Below are 18021 nucleotides of genomic sequence, written 5' to 3'. Positions count from 1 at the left end.
TGCAGGAACTGCTGTACAAAGTCATCTCTATTGTTGCATCTTTCAAGAAATCTTTTATGACATTAACACAAATATAGGTAACTAATAAAAGCATGTTCTCCTAAAAAAACAAAAGGAACAAATATAGATCATTTTGGTTTTTTCTTTGATAGAAACTGGAAGAAATGTGTTGACCTAGAGCTATTAAAATGGCCAAAATACAGAGAGGAACCTTAAAGCATATAGCCAGACATGATATATAGACAGAACCAAGTTTAGTCTAATTTAAATCCTACTTAGGATTTCATAAGGGACTCCTGGAATTGTTCCCAATTTTTGTTATAGGAGCACTCCAAAATGAAGAGAATCCATTGATGTTTTAGTTCCTGGATGTTAATAACCTAATGGTTAAAAACCAATTTCAGACCCTGTGTGACCTTGAACAAGTCACTAAAGCTTTGTTTGTTTAAATTTCCTCATCAATAATAATTAAGAAGACCTGCCTGTTATAGAGGATAATGTTTATGAAATACTTTGCAAACTTAAAATAATACAAAATGTTTATCACCATCATCATTATTATCATAACTCATATTCAAGAGTTAACGTCTTGTTTGAGCACTCATATTGTTAAACTGTAGTAATTGTTATTTTTATTTCTGTAGTAGAAACAATTAAAAGTAGCAATCCAAAATTCTTATGATACTATATCGGTATTAGTTTGCATCAAAATTATTCCAGCAAATGATTTTTCAGTGAACTTCCCCTTTCGCTGGTGAATTTTCTTGTTTTATTATACAGAAACATATTCTTATTGTAGGTTTTTTTAGGACATCTAATTGTGTGCTAATTAAGAAAACAAAACCAGGCTCTTCCTACTTATACCTATATTACCAGAGAAACTGAGGCAGATAGAGATTGGGTTTTTTAATTTTAATGTGGAGAATTTAAACTAGCTGACTAAATGGAACTATAATCCAAAGCATTCAGTGCAGATAAGTAGAGGCAGAGAGCAAACAGAATACATAACCTGAGTATACAGTTTTATCCTAACAGCTGTTAACTTTAGAGGAAATAGGCAAATAAGGGGGGCAAGGACACTAGGAGAACAAACATGTCATAACTGCAGAAAAGGATCAAAACTTAAGCCTGACAAAACAGAGTTCAAGATTAGAAGGTCGGGGACAGGAGACAGCAAGACCTGAGGCAATACTGAAAAGGAGGGGTAATTATCCTAGCTAGGATCTAGATAATGCACCTGGACATTTATGACACAATGGTATGTAAAGGGGGGTTGGAGCTTCTAGGTTTTCCTGGGTTCTTTTCTAAATTCAGTTTCCCCAGTCCTAATTGCAAGGAAAGGGAGATAACTATGATTTATTATCCAGGGCTCAACATATCTTTTTGTTCTTATGTTTCCTCTTGAATTTAAAAAGATTTTCCTTTAATGCCATACATAAAAGTTGTACAGTGATAGATTTATGAATAGAATTATGAATTTATGAATTTGTAAATTATATACAGATATATGTAATTGCCTAAAAAATGCTTTATTTTATATTATCTCAATCTGTATTTTTCTTCTCTGTGTCTTCCTATTAATTTACCATAGAAGATTTGTCCAATATGGTAAAAGCCTCTCTCTAGATAATTCAAGGATAATATGGGTACCATTGTATCAGTCTAACAGGCCATCTTATTTCTTCTTTACATATGACTGAAACACTTCTTTTTATCAATTAGACATCTCCTTGATAATAGTTTATGTAATTCTTATGATTATACTCCACATTTATCCAACTCTTCACTGCAAATATGCTGCAGACTATTTATGTTTTATATAACCCTGTCCATTGTATTCAGGTCACTGATGATTTTGAAATTTCAAGCATTGGTGTACTGCATAATTCACAACCATCTAGCACAAGATATTGGTATGGGAGCTAGGGGAAAATAGACTTTTGTTTCAGGAAGCATCTTGGTAACACTGAAATGAAGAGTTTCCCACATATGATATCTTCTTCCTTATAATTTTGGGTTCATTTCATTGTTTGTAAAATAACTTTCAAAATACTTCAATGGGTTATCCATTCAACTTTATGCTATACTCTATTCAACAGGAATTCTTCTTCCATATGTATTGTTTTTTTCTCTGTGTTTACATATGCATTTTCAAATGGCCACAGATTTCACTAAGGAGGTTCAAAGGAATTTCTAAGGCTTGATGCAGTAAACACATTATCATCAACCAATGGAAGCATCTGAAGGACTATAGAGAATTCTCCTTCCATTTGGATTTTTGAAGGACATCTTCTATGACTGATTTTAACACTTTTTATCCATGTACAGGAGTAAATCTTGACAACCTGATCAAGTTAAAGGATGAGACCACTCTTTGGGACTTGAACTAAGTTTCCTAGATGAGGTACCAAATCTATATTGATTGAATCCTGGCAGTGGAGGAGATTTTATTTTGTCAGGATAATATCTTTTTATCTGCAGCTCAAATCTACAATACTTGGACTATTCAAATTAAAAACTCTTTAAGAACTTGGGAGCATTTTTGTTTTTCTGTGTATCCCCTGCATTTAGCAGAGTGACTGATACATAAACGCTTAATAAATGTTTGTTGATTAATTAACAAAGATATAATCAAAGTCTTTAGCACCAATCCAGAAGATATTATAATGCTGGAGAAACTGAGGCAAGACAGATTAGGTTTTTAATATTTTAATAGTGGACAATTTGGGCTAGTGATCTAACAGTTCTCATGTCCAAAAGATGTCTGACCCCTACCTGGCTGAATGGGACTCTTTGTCTCAAAGAATCCAGCCATGAGCAATTATTCCAGAGACTTTCATAGCCATCTATCAGGGAAACAAAGGCAAGGGGGAGAACACTGGGTGAATGAACAAGCCATAATTTCAGGAAGGATCATAACTTTAGTTGTGACAGATTGAAAGTCAAGGAGGTTGGGAGCAAAAGACAGAGTCTGGGACAAGTGAGCAGATGGAAGCATCTGGAGTTTTATGACTCACTGGAATGTGAGCTTAATGGGATAAGGAAAAGGGTGAGGGGGGGCATAATATTTTATTCAGGGTATAGCATAATTCAGGGAAACTGAGGTATTACAATTGAGAGAAACTGAGGAAGGGAAACTGAGGTATTACAATGTAATGAGTTTAGAATTCTAGTTTTATCTTTTTTCATTTGTCTTGGTTTACTCCTAGTTATTCTACACAATTAAAAATAATCTTTATGCCTTAATTTTTCATCCTACAAGAGATTGTTATATGATTTTAACATACAAATGAGTGACATCTTACTGAAGTGTTGCCTTTAAGACTGCATTTCCCTCTGCCTGATAGGTAGATGGCATGTGGATATAGCATCAGGCCTGGAGTTAGATTCAAGTTCAGATCCAGTCTCAGACACTTCCTACCTGTGTAACCCTGGGTTAAACATCCTGAGGCAAACTGTTTACCTCAATGTCCTCATTTGTAAAATGAGCTAAAGAAGGAAATGGCAAACAACTTCAGTATCTTTGCTAAATGAGGTAACAAAGTGAAATAAGACTGAACAGCAACGAATTTACAGAGTGAAATCTTTTCTAATAATTAACGAACAATAAAAGGAATCGAGTACTCTATGGCTTTGAGTTAGTTATATAGAGGTAAAGATAAAGCCTTTTGGAGAAAAATTTTTTGCAAGATTGACTGTTCCCTTCTCACATATATCTTCATTGAAGATAACTTGAATGTAAGAGAGATCATTCTCTTGGAAATAAGAAGATAGTTGCCCTTGCTTGGGACGGAGGGGCAGAGGGCTAAATAATACTTCTTTTTGTTTTCCCCAAAATATCCCACATCTTCCCCTTCTTTCAGGTGTCATAAAAATCGATCTCAATGTTTTCCAAATTATCATCTCAGAAATACCTTTTTTTTTTAATAATATATTTTATTAAACACCATTTTTTACTTCTTGTAGTATAGCAAGTATGGAGGCATTAGAATCTACAAAAGGGGTTATTTCTACTGCCATAGATGGTAAGTATCTTATCTAAATACTGCCAGATTTCTTCTACTTTTTGTTAGTTTCTTATCATCCTAGTCTTGTTTTGGAGATAATCTGGCTAATATGAATCTAAGATCTGACTTTCTGTACATTTTCATTTTGACCTCCACTATTTTTGTTGTTATGTTGTGCCACAGTTTCTTTTTAATGTTCTGCCTCAGTTTCCCTAAATTGCCCTGCCTCAGTTTCCCTAAATTGTTCTGTCTCAGTTCCTTGAATTGTTCTGCCTCCATTCCCCTGATTGCAACCCTCTTTCCTGACCATTAGGGCCAAGATAATTAGGGTTGTAAAGATCTGGCCACTCTGGCATTCCAAAAGATAAAACTCCATATATCCTATCTCAGATACCTAATTGGCATCCAATCTCTGCAGACTTCCTGTCTCTAGATTGACTATCCCTTAACTCTCAAATTGTAAGAATTTATGGTCCTCACCCCACACCCTAACAGAACTGGGTTGATTGTCAATCCCTGGAAATTCTTACTCTCAATTTTTGCATGTAATGCTGGAGAAACTGAGGCAAGATAGAAATTAAAGAGTTTTTAATAATTTATTTGAAAGCGAGAGATTTGCTGGGGGCATGATGCCCCCAGGGCTGATGTTCAAAGCATCCAGCCAACAATGTGTTCTCAATAACATATGGCTTAGCTACAGGGGTAGACTGAAGCAGGGACAGAGTCAGAGCACTCAGAATGGAAATGAACTGGACTACCAATCTGGTTCCCATAGGCTAGGGGGAGGCACCAGACCTAAAGAAGAACAATGACAGAATAGGGGGTAGGACCATAAATTCTTGATGTCAGAAGGAGTTAGGAGCCAGGAAGTTTGAATTGCTCCTTATCCTAAGTCTCACATTGACAATTTATAACCTTAGAGCAAGTAGCCCTGAGTTATATCAGTCTTAATGAACCAAAGGGGGGCGTTTGCAACTAAGGGGATTGAGGCAGAACAATTAAGGAAATTGAGTCAGGACAATAAAAAGGAACTCTACTCTTGCCTAATCTCTGGAGCCATATATAAATCATTAGAATCTCACATTCAATGCTGATGCTAAATGCTTTAAGACAACAGCCCTTGAACCAAAATAGATCCTCTGGTCCCAGACAATCTCTCCCTCTTAGAAACGCAAATAAAATATTAAAAAAAAAACTCTCTAATCTCTATCTTGCCTCAGTTTCTCTGGTATTACACTTAAATGTGGTAAGGTTGCCTGTAATCTTTTAGGATAGTCAATTTATTTATTTATTTGTTTTGCCTGAGGCTGGGGTTAAGTGACTTGCCCAGGGTCACACAGCTAGGAAGTGTTAAGTGTCTGAGATCAGATTTGAACTACGGTCCTCTTGAATTCAAGGCTGGTGCTCTATCCACTGTGCCACCTAGCTGCCCCTGAGGATAGTCAATTTAAAAGAATTTATCACAAATTAGAAAACCATGAACAAACATGAAAATTTCCACTTATTCAGAAAGTAAGAATGTCATGTGAAATTAAAATTCTCTTAGCTTGTTTTTTAAAATAAGATTTGTAGTTTGTTTTTTAAAGATTTGAAATTTATCATGGTAATACAAACATTGCCCTGATTGTCTGTATCCCTTTCCAAAATTCCTTCTGATCTCCTCTATTTTTATTTAATTTAACAGATGTATATTAACCTTTGTTTTTACATCACCTAATCACTTTTGCATTATGAACTTATTTCACATAGCAAATAATTTTTTCAAAGACTTAAGAGGAAACAGAAAAAATCAGCATAACACATTAATGCATCAAAAACTGATATTTTATGCAATTTTTCCACACCAAACTCTCCCCTAGCTTCCTTCTCTTCAAAGAATTGCGAAGTATTGTTTTTTCATATCTCTTGTTATTAGAGAACTTTGTTCTTTGTAATCTTCAATTTTTTAATTGTTTTTACTTATTGTTGCTTCTATTCATATTGTAGTCACGTTGAATATTTGCTAGGCTCTGCTAATTTCACTTTTTATCAGTTCATGGACTTCTACATATTTCTAAATATGTCATTAATCCCCAATTTCTTTTTCACAGCACCATCATTTTTTCAATATTCTTCAATAACTCTTCCTCCATCAAATTAAAAGTCCTAAATAATAAGCATAATCAAGCTAAGTAATTTTGTGTTGTATTAATCATGACTAAATCAGTCTATTAATCATGTATTAATCATACATTTTCTGGTCTGAAAATGTATGCCTCAGACACTATCAACTTCATTTTCCTTAACATTTTGTAAATTAGTTTTTGAGATAATTTTGCTCCTCATTATATAGATTACATTCATTGAATTATAGAGAATTATGAGAGTTGCTCCAATGTTATTTTACTTTAATAATTCTCTTTTTTTTTTTTCAAGTGGACTTAATGGTCTATTTGTTTTAGAAAAGTTTGAAAAAAACAAGATGGTGATTTTATAATAATCATTTCATGATCAGCAACAGGTTCAGCTACTGCTTTGGCTGTTGTAGCAGGACAGAATTTCTATGATCACCTTCCAGAAGCCTTGGGCTTTGCCAACTATACAGAATATTCTTTTATATATTGTCTTTATTAGATTATATGTTCTTTGAAGAAAAAGACTATCTTTTGTATTTCAATGCTCAGCGAAGTACTCATCATATGGTAAGCATGTAATAAATATTGCAGGTCTTCCTGACCCTGGCTGGTGTCCTATCACCTACACAATCAAGTTGCCCAGGTACACTTGTGAGCTATCGTCCTAGTGGGCACTGCAAGGCAAGATAAACAAGTGTCACCTGAAATTATACTTCCTGCTTCAGAATGAAATAATTTCCATTAATTCCTTCATTTTGTTCACTGAAGGTAATTATGGAGCCATTCTTTAACTTGATGCTATTTTCTTATGTTTTCTGGTTTTTTATAAGGAATTGAAAGAATATATACTTAAGAATGTAAATATTGATATGGTTTCAGTTTCTCCAATAATATCTTAATTCCTTGGTCAGGAATAATAATAATTACATTTACACAGTATTTTAAAGATTGTAAATGCCTCTTACATTTGGAGTAGCAACAGCTAAGTTGACATTTAAAGACAGTCCAACATGTATGATAAACTCTCAGAGTCCTTTTTCTACCACTGTTACTATCTGTGGTGAAGGCATGAATACTCATTTCAAAATCTATCAGCAGCTGTAGCTACATCTACATCTACATTAATATCTTTATCAGTGGTTCATTTTTTAAGTCATAACTCCCTATTTGTATTTTTTTGGGGGTAAAAATATTAGAGTGGTTTGCATTTTCTTCTCCAACTCATTTCACAGATGACAAAACCAAAGCAAACAAGGTTAAGTGACTTGTCCAGTATCACACATCTAGTAACTATCTGAGGCCAGATTTGAATTTATAAACATGAGTTCCTGACTCCAAGTCTGGCACTCTATCTACTTTGCCACCTAAATATTCTTTGCAGTGGGAGAAGCCTTCAACTTAGAAGAAAAAAAAAAATTTGGCAAAAACCTTATAGCAAAATCCCCTATTTTTGTTTTTTGATAATGATTATTATCAAACAATATAAGGTTCACATAAAAACACAATGATCACTTTGAAATCATTAGAGTGCAACTTAAGAAACATATTATATCATTATAGGATACATTTTTGAAATTTTTCATTACTATCTTACATGAATTATTAAAATCAAGATTATTTTAGTTTTAGAAACAAGAATTGAAATCCATGGAATTTAGGAATAGAACAAGGTAAAACCTTGTATTTATAAACATTTTTGCCTACTAGCATCCATCATATAATCTATAACTATCATTTGATTGATCTGTGATCTAGTCTATGTGAATATTTCTACCAATGGTTCAGAATTCAATCACTTTGCCTTCTCATCCTGTACAACCTTTGTCCATATCCTCCTTTAAATTTCTTACATAGGGTCTACCCCATCTACTGAGACCTTTCTTTATATCTCTTGACATTGTAAAAGTAATTAGTGAAGCTTATAGTCTCCTATTCATTGCTTGTGCTTTGTATCCTTTGATGATGCTATGTAATTTGCCTATATTCTTTTCTGGCCTTACTTCACTTGGATGACACTATTTATACCACTTTTTCTTTTTGGTTCCTCATTGGTAATGTATTGCAACCTATTCATATTTATTCTACAGCTTTCCTTTATCCCTTTGAATAATGTAAAAATTTAATTCTTCAGAGACAGCTGTCCTGAGTAACAGCTATGCCATCACCAAAAGAATACTCATGTCAAATGAATGTTGCTATTTAAAAAAAAAAGAAGAAGAGATTTGCTTAAAGATAATGTTATTCTAGGATCCTGTGGTTATTAATATCAAGAGAGGTATAAAGCATGGAGACAAGTCAAGCAAACACCAAACACCAAAAGTATGATACTTTAATAGTTATGTAGAACATGCACAGGGAGATTCTAAAGGGAAGAAGAACAATTATGAAGTATTTATTAAATGTCTGGTATGTGCCAGGCATTGTGCTGAGCAGTCAGGATATAAATTTTAAAATGAAGCAATCTCTCCCCTCTGGGGGAAGCATCATGTGTGGAAAGGAAACTATTTGGAGTTTAGAAAGATGTGAATTTGAATCTACTATCAGACATTTCACTAGTTTGGTGATCACTTGGACACTTGGACAAATCACTTTAATACCTCTGTGTTTTAGTTTCCTCAACTATAAAATGAGTAAATTAGACTGGATATTATCCATCTATCCTCTCTAACCCTAAACCTACGATTCTATATATATCTGTAAGCAAATATGAAGTAATTTGAGCAAAGGGGCACTAGCATTTGTAAGAAGGGAAGAGATTCTGGGAGGAAGATTCTGGGAAGAGGAAGTTACCACCTACCCGAACTTTGAAAGAAACTAAAGAGGCAAATGTGAAAAGGATAGGCTTTGGGGAAAGAGGAAGTGTCAGGGTAGGCAAATATGTAAAGATAGTATGTAGAATTAAAAACTGAAAGTGGGCAAGTTTGGTTAAAATATAAAAACACCGGAAGGAGAACCATGTATAATAAACCTGGAAAGATAGTCTGGAACCAGACTGTGAAGTACTTTAAATGACAAAAAGGAATTTTATATTCTATCCTAAAAGCAATAAAGAGCCAATGGAATTTTTTGAGCACAGAAACGATCAAAGTTTGTTTTAAGTATGACACTTTAGTAGTTATGTAGAACATGCACAGGGACATTCTAAAGGGAAGAAGAACAATTATGAAGCTATTGCAATAATACAGGCAAGAGATAATGAGCTAAGGTGGTGGCTATATGAATAGAAAAAATATGAAAAAGATGATTATGAATAGAAAAAAATATGAAAAAGATGATAAAGAGGTTATATCTACAAGACTTAAAAAACTAAGTAAATATGTGGAAGTGAGCATAATGTAGAGTTTTAGATAATTTTCAGGTTGGAAACCTAGATTACTAGAAGAATGGTGATACCACTGACATAAATATGGAATTTATGAGGAAATGAGGAAGAAAAGATAATGAGTTATTTAAGATATCTTAAGTCATTTCAAAATGTCCAATATGAAGATGATGCTAAACTGGAGCTCAGAAGAAAGCTTCATCAATGCTCTTTACTACAGATGAATAACAAATGGATGATATATTCCTTCTAGATGGTGAATTCCCCTAAATGCTTATGTTTTCAGAAGATAATGTGTTAATTGTATCAAGTCTGGAGCAATGCAAAGTCGCCATAATCATTTTACAGGTGTTCTATCTAATTATCTACATAGGGAGAAAAAACTAAGTGAATGAAGTATAGCTATTTCCCAAATTAATATATGGTTACATGGGACAATAAGACAAGTCTATCCACACATATATATTGTATAAACATTAAGGATGAAGGGGGAATTGAAACCAAAATTGAATGAGAGGAAAAGTAGAATGGATTACATTTGAGAGAATACATAGTGTTTTTAATGTAACACATGCATAAAAAATAATGTCTACCAAACCTTTATGCCACTTTTAAAATTAAAATTAGTTAATGATTGCATATTGAGGTTTATACTCCCTATCAGGAATTTTATGGTTTCATGTCAGTGAGGTTGCTTATATAGTGATATTCCCTCAAAAGAAAGCATTTATCAGTCATCTTAAAAGTAATTCCTATATAAGGAATGAACTCCAGGGGCCTGCCATTCTTGGAATTTGCCTGGATGCTTAATATGACTTATTATCTTAAATAGAAATTAAATAATTTTAGTTATTTTGAAAAGCATATACATGGATACTCCAGGCCCACTGACCTCATAGATATAATTCAGGCAATATGCCTTACTAAATATGTGAAAGAATGATTCATATATTCTCACCACGATACAAAATCTTGCCAACAAATATTTATTTAATTGATAGTTTTTCCTTGAAAAAGTTTCAAGATCCATTTGCTTATTACATAACAATCATAGTGCTAGGTGCTGTGGATACAAAAAAGAAAAATCCAAGGCTTCCTACTTCAATGAGTTTATATCCTCTTACAGGAAACAGTAAGAAACATGTAAATATGTACAAAATTTTAAAAAGGAAATTTGGAGGGGCAGGTAGTATCTGAGAGGTGGATATCAGAATCCTCCTACACACCATGTAGGAGGTAATATTTTGAAGGAAGCTAAAGATTCTAAATCAGAAATGATGAAGAAATACATTACAAGAAATTGGAGATAAATGTTTTGTTTAGGAGGAATTTACAAAAAAAGAGTAGTTTGGGGCACAAAGTGTACAATAGATAGTACCACATAATAAGGTTGGAAAGATAGGTGGGAGTGAGATTATGAAGTATTTATTATACCTGAGAAGTTTGGGAGAAAATATAAAGCAACTATATGATAAATATAAGATCATTTCATATTACCCTAATTGAAATGGCTTTAAAATTCGTGTTAATTTTTTCACTTTCTGATACATGTGAAGAAAAAAAAATAACAAAAAACCTCTTGTCTTAGCTTTCTCCTAATAAATGCAAGGCAGAATTTTCTATCCTGGGAATTGGTGAAAGAAAATTCTGGATCCGAAAATAATGTTTGCCCTCTTTAGTCTGCAGAAGTAGCAGCCCCGCCCCCATCCAAGAAACCAAAGATTTTGCTAAAGTATTTTTAACTTCCTGAAAACAAATTTTACACCCAGATCCCCCTCTCCCATTACATAACCCCCCAAAAAAACCTGTAGTTTCCCCCTTTTATCCCAAAATAACTTCGTGTAATGACTACAGAATCAAATCGTTGCCCTAGTCGCCAATTCCCACTATTCCATTTACAGAAATCGTGGGAGAGCCTGTGTTACTTCCCCCGCGGAGAAACGGAATTTTTGTGTAAATGATGATAAAAATAACTTGGTTTTTGTGCAGATGAGAAGCCAAGCATATGATGAACAATCCCAGGGAGGAAGAACTTTCAGGAGTAAAGGGACGAATTTGTATTTTAGAGAAAAAACAAGAAGTTGACTCGATTTCACCTGAATTTTGCTCAGAGTTACGTGTGTTTGGAAAGGCTGCTGATTTAGTATTTGAGGTTACAGAGAAAAAAGAAGAGGGACATGAAGCCTGAGACGTCTCCACTTATTTTCCGATTGAAACCGCGTGATTCCATACAGGGAATTTTTATAATTTTCCCTTTTTTTGAAGTGTAACAAACACAACTCCTCTTCAGAGCTGAGACACTGTCCCTGCCAGGGAGGCGAGCTGGGCAGCGCACCAATCACAAAGCAGCTCCTCTCTATATATACCCCCGGCCCTGCGAGCACTGCTATATTGACACTGTGGGTTTTACAGCATTTTTTACTGTAATTATCTAGGTTTGCTACTATGTCTGAGACTGCTCCTGCCGCGCCAGCTACTCCAGCTCCAGCAGAGAAGACACCTGTGAAGAAGAAGGCTAAGAAGCCAGCGGGTTCCGCAGGAGCGCGGCGGAAGGCGTCTGGGCCCCCGGTGTCTGAACTGATCACCAAGGCCGTGGCCGCCTCCAATGAACGCAGCGGCGTGTCTTTGGCTGCCCTCAAGAAGGCGCTGGCGGCCGCCGGCTACGATGTGGAGAAGAACAACAGCCGCATCAAGCTGGGGCTCAAGAGCTTGGTGAACAAAGGCACCCTAGTGCAGACCAAGGGGACCGGCGCCTCGGGCTCTTTCAAGCTCAACAAGAAAACTCCTGCGGGTGAAGGGAAAGGCAAGGCCAAGAAATCGGCCTCTGCCAAGGCAAAAAAATCAGCGGGAGCTACCAAGAAGCCTAAAAAGACCTCGGGGACGGCTACGAAAAAAACCTTGAAGAAAACGCCTAAGAAAGCTAAGAAACCAGCAGCGGCGGCAGGAACTAAGAAGGCAGCTAAGAGTCCGAAAAAAGCCAAAGCTGCAAAGCCCAAGAAGGCGGCCAAAAGTCCAGCGAAGGCTAAAGCCGTGAAGCCCAAGGCAGCTAAGGCAAAAGTGACTAAACCTAAAACAGCCAAGCCCAAGAAGGCGGCACCAAAAAAGAAGTAGGTCTCCGCGGGAACTTCCAACACCTCAAAGGCTCTTTTCAGAGCCACCCATAGATCTCAATGAAAAGAGCTCAAATACGTATGTTTTGGGGCCCTATAAAGTCTTTTTTGTTTTTTATCAATTTTAAGGCAGCTCCGGTGGGGGAGAGTGGGGTGACTTGGCATCAAACTTAAGGGGAGCTTCGAGCCCCAAACACCCGGGTATTTTTTTGGGGGGGGGGTTGCTTTTTTTTCTTTCCGTGTGTGTAAATGTGTGTATGTGTGTGTGTGTGTGTGTGTGTGTGTGTGTGTGTGTGTGTGTGTGTGTGTGTGTGCGCGCGCGCGCCTCATAGTCGGCTGCATTTGCATGGTCTTGTAAGACTGCAGCTTCAGTTGCTGCTTGTTGTTTTTTTTTTTTTTTTTTTATTTTGTAGTACCGGATATCCTGCGGCGCCATTAGTTCCTGGCCCAGTTATAAAGCCCACGGGCCCTTGAGAGAGTTTCCTGACTGATAGATCTGATGGTACCAACTTGAAACGGGTTTAATGGACATTTGTCTTTTTAAATGATTAATGCTTAAAGCGCCGGTTCTCACAATGTCCAGATACCCCTTAACTCCCCGAAATCCGACTCAAGGGCATCTGAGGTCAAAATTGTTCTCGATACTAGTAAAAGGTTTTCATTTCTAATACGGTGTCAGAAAAGACATGTTGGGTCGTGCTTTGTTTTTTGTTTCGTTTCAAAATTAGGATCCTCAATTTCTTAGTGTTGTAAAGGGCCAAAAGTTTGAGAACCGCTGGGCTAGAGTAAAATTCAAAAGTCCCGCGCCTTGAATAAATTGGTTTGTTACTCAACCTCACGCAGTCTTGAGCTCTGGACAATTTGATTGGAAAAAAAATGAGTCCCTACACACTCCCACTTGCCTCTTACTGGTTATGTCTTTTCTTTTTCTCCTTGTTTTTCATTATTCATATTCTGTGTACATACTGTAATCTACGATTATTCTTTTAGTTTTGGGATAAGGACTTTTCAGCACCTGGACGCAGGGAGTTTCCTTTTTATTTTTTAAAAAGTTCAAACAAAATACTTTGTTTTTGAGTTCTAAATAACCATATATCTTGCTTTGCTATTTAGTTTTGTCTTATTTGTTTTGCTAAGGAAATCAGAACGAATTAATTTAAAGCAAGTGCCTATAACCAGAAATGTATATACAACCTCCTTATGAATGCAAATAGCCTGAAATATTTTCTGTTACTTCTCTAAGAACTACCATCCCAGCTTCACTATTACTACCACCCTACGCCCTATCCCCGACTTCCGCCCAAAGTTATCCTTGAAAGATTCTTTTTGAAGTCGGATACCGACAGTGTCGACCGAGGGAAGCTTTTTTGTTTTCTTTTTCTGAAAATGGGTGATTACAAAAACCTGATTCCATCGGCTTCAGTGCTTCGCTGGCCCCGAGCTAATTTCGTCCCTCACTGGCTTCCCTAGTCCTAGACATTGAATTCATCTGATCTTTTTGGTGCTGCAATATGCCCATGTTTGGGAGCAAGACGCAGACAAGAACTGTTTAAACTCATTTTTATGCCTCATTTAGTAAGCCATTTTACAAGCATAAATTATCTCATGTGAACCTATCCTTATACCTTTCCCCTCTCCGTTTCAATTTTATATGGAAAATTTGAACTCAAACCTTAGGAAAAACTACTCTGGGCAGCGCCATAGCATTTGTGGCTGAGGCAAAAAAAAAAAAAAAAAAAAAACGTGCCTTATCTTTCATCCTGCACTTTATCCACCAGGCAGTGCTTATGTGGCCTCTGGCATGTATGTATCCGTAGGTCACAAGGTACATATGTGAATCTTTTGGCTTTGTTGCTGGGCAGTTACAAGACCAGTCTAGATTCGCCTTAGGCTGGGTACAAGGATAAATCTAACTGGGGGGGAGGGAGAAGAGGTTGTACACTGGCATCCAGACCAATGAGTTCTATCCAAAGAAGGCACCAATAAGATTATTACTTGCATTGAATAGCCAACTTGTCAAACTGATTAGCTATTGGTCAAAAACAACATTCTGATTGTTTTAGCCAATCAAAAGGTAAGACTAAAATCTTACTATTTAAATACGATCTTCTCTCTTTAGTCAAGGTGCTCTAATGAAAACTAAGGTGGACTTTTAAAATTTGCATAGAAGTAACCCTGACTTAAAACTTGTTACTTGTTTTGCTTTTTTGAAAATTAATGAGTTTCATTATTCTACTTTATCTAATTCATCCCAATCCAGTATTCAAAAAATGTAGCATTTTAAGTAGAGATCAATGCTAAAAAAAAAGCATGAACATGATCTGAAGATTTGCTGAGAAAATACATCAGATATCTCTAGCAAAGTCTGAGATTAAATTTAATAACATTTTCGTATATCTTTTTTTTTTTTTTTTCTCTTTTATATCATAGGGTGTGAGTGTCGCTTATCACTTCTGGAGAATTCAGATGGCCCTGTAGCTGTTACTGTCGGGGGAGTTCATCAAGCACATCATGTTGAAGGGCACCAAGTATGCCAATTCTCCTACAATGACCCTTGTACAATGTAAAGGCTCTTTCGAAATACATCGCTATTCTGTTGTTTTAGTTACATTGTATAGCTAGTATCAAAATAATTATTTGTCACCTATTTTGATTCTAACAGTGTATCTTGCAAAAGAGATTCATAATTTATCATAATTCGTCATTGAATTTTCTTCTTCCTTCTCCTAAAACATACATGAAAGATATCCCAAGGAATGCTTGTATCAATGGGAGAATCCTGTAGTAATATGAACATTAGATTCAAAGCTAGAGGATTGAGATTCAAAACATGTCTCTGCCACTGACACCCTGTGTTCCTTTTGGGAAACCAGTCTCTCTGGGGGTTGAACTAGGGGATCTCTGAAGTCTCTTTTATATCTAAGTCTAGAATCCTGAGTTCAATCCTGAGTTTCAAGTTTGAAAATTGTGTTTCCCTGACTCAGTTCTGTTTGCTGCATAATCTAAAAGAGGAAAGGCATGTGGGAAATAAAGATACTTTAAGATCTGACCCTCTGACATGATTCTCTTCTCCAGCATTTTCACCACACTTTTGGATTTTGTCACTCCACCCTAATCTGCAGCAATTAGATTTTACTTTATACAATCTTGAGACACTTAGACACTTTTGTCTTTAGAAACTTAAAACACTAGTTCATATTCATGATCTTGCTTTGAGAAATCTGGGAAGAGAGAGATAGAGGTTTCAGCATACAAGTGAGAATAATCCCAGGAAATACTAATCTATTTTCTCATTTCTTTGTTCACAATACTGCTCTTATGTCATTGGTATCCCTTCAATACATCAAAGTCTCATAGGATCATAGAATATTAGATTTAAAACCTCTTTTTCTAATTCCCTCGTTTCCTTGATCTGGCAGATGAGATAATTTACTTCCAATTAGATGACATAGATTTTAATGTCTATTCTAACCACTGACTTCTGGCCATCTTTCATGTGATATCCTATATTTGAATTATGTTCTCATAAAGGTAAATTGTGAGGGGAAAGGAAAAATGAAAAAATAAATGAAAAACGGATTTTTTAAGCACGTATGTTGCAAAGAACTTTATTAAATACTGAGCCTACAAAGAGAAAAGTAAAATAATTTTTGCTCACAAGGAGATCACATTCTAATAAAGAAAACTGCATATTTACATGTAAGATGCATGTATATAGTTTCAGCTAAAAATAAAACAGAAAGGTCTCATGATCTTGAGGGTATATAAGTGGAACATTAGTACTCTAACATCATTTCCACTGGTAAAATTGTCATTTTTCTGATATTGAATTCTTCAATAGTGATAAGAATTGCAGTGGTAAAAGCTTTCTTTTCAGAGTTTTTGGTAACTGTAGCTATGGTATCTGTAGAAGCAGTTACCAGACAGCATTTCCATAGGAGTTACTTCAAAGAATCATGGTTGCAAACACTAGAACTGGCATTGCTATTTCAAAGCCGTTCTCCTTTACAGTTCTGAGCTATTTCTCTCAGGGTCTGAGAGATGGTAGTTAAAAGTGGTAATGATAATCATGGTTTGACTTAACTGGCACAAGCTACCTGCTATCTCTCCCTCCTGGGTTGCCTACCATGTGAGAGGCAATTTGTTTGCAATTGGTGGAGATAACTGGCCCCTTCTCCATAGGGGCTGCTTTTCCATATGAGGGTTAATGGTGAATGGATTGAAAGCAATATTGACTTTCAGGAGGTACAACTATTCTTGGAACTCTTAAGCTTATCTACCATTTGGTAGCAGTTGGTCAATAATTGTTGATGGTAGTGGTAAAGAAGTTAGATCCCTTCTCCAAAATGATTTCTTTTCTAAATGACAGTGGAGACAGGACTGAAAGCAGATCTGGTACTTTGAAGAGGGGAGTGGGTATTACTTTTTCAAAGGTTTCTTAGGTTCAGTGTTGTGACCTGTCTCCAGTCAAGTCAGTCAAGGCAGTGGTAGTTTGATTTGCCTATTTAAGGGGTACTCCCTGTATCTCCAGTTCTTTCACTTGCTTATATACCCTTTTAATAAATGTTCTTCAGAAAGACAAAAATGATGCTTGAGAGTAAAAGGCCCAACCTTCTTGTACCATTTTTTTTTTTTGAAACCTTTTTGTACCATTGCCCACTAAGCAATAGTTAGCATAAAATCTAGTCATTTTACCTGAGCATCATCATGCACTTTATTTTTGCATATAGCAAAGTACATGAGTCCTACATGATATCTAAGAATAGGGTAAGTATTTTATTCATGAAAAATATTTGATAGTTATACAATAAAAAGCTCCAGGAAGAGAAGTCTTTGTCTTTTCAGTTGTAGCACACATCTATCAATAGTATTTCTTCTGCTATAAGAATTGCCTCCCAAAAATACCAGCTCTTTTTGTAATGGCAAAGAATTGGAAAATGAATAGATGTCCATCAGTTGGGGAATAACTGAACAAGTTATGGTATATGAAAATAATAGAATATTAGTTCTATAAAAAATGATGAACAGACTGATTTTAGAAAGGCCTGGAAAGATTTACATGAACTAATGCTAAACAAAACAAGCAGAACCAGGAAAACATTGTACATACCAAGATTGTACAATGATCAACTATGACAGACTTGGTTATACTCGGCTGTGCAGTGATCTAGGACAATCCCAATCAAATCTGGATGAAAAAATGCCATCAGCATCCAGAGCAAAAACTGTGGAGACTGAATATAAATCAACATATGCTCTGTTCACTTTTTTTTTTCCTTCTGTTTTTTCTCTAGTAGATTTTCCCTTTTGTTCAATTTTCCTCTCCCAGTATGATTCATAAATATGTTTTTTCTTTAAGAATGTACATGTGTACAACAAAATATGTTGTTTTTTTACATGTAACTGGGGAAAATATTTTTAATAAAAAAACAGGTCAAGAAAAAATAATTCAGTCCCTTTGGGCATCA

The 18021-nt window shown here is 35.6% G+C and overlaps 1 protein-coding gene across 2 annotated transcripts; it reads left to right on the top strand.

Moving 5' to 3' along the window:
- The first annotated feature begins 11820 nt into the window (after positions 1 to 11820).
- LOC141566850 (histone H1.3-like) lies at positions 11821 to 16143 on the top strand. 2 transcript variants are annotated; one of them, XR_012489398.1, is made up of 2 exons: positions 11821 to 12632; positions 14984 to 16143. XR_012489398.1 is itself a non-coding variant. In XM_074311973.1 (2 exons), the coding sequence occupies exons 1-2, from the start codon at positions 11889 to 11891 to the stop codon at positions 14988 to 14990; spliced, it is 669 nt and encodes a 222-aa protein (XP_074168074.1). In that variant the 5' UTR covers positions 11821 to 11888; the 3' UTR covers positions 14991 to 16143. The 2 variants fall into 2 exon arrangements, 1 of the variants encoding a protein (XP_074168074.1); XM_074311973.1 differs by having other exon boundaries at positions 11821 to 12550.
- Positions 16144 to 18021: the final 1878 nt, after the last annotated feature.

Source organism: Sminthopsis crassicaudata, chromosome 4, assembly GCF_048593235.1.
Source record: "Sminthopsis crassicaudata isolate SCR6 chromosome 4, ASM4859323v1, whole genome shotgun sequence".
NCBI lineage: Eukaryota > Metazoa > Chordata > Mammalia > Dasyuromorphia > Dasyuridae > Sminthopsis > Sminthopsis crassicaudata.
Note: the sequence above shows the minus strand (reverse complement) of the source record. Positions and strands in the feature narration are given on the sequence as shown.

Bases quoted from the DNA above. Each gene is read 5' to 3' on its own strand.
- LOC141566850 (XM_074311973.1), top strand. From the start codon at position 11,889: ATGTCTGAGACTGCTCCTGCCGCGCCAGCTACTCCAGCTCCAGCAGAG.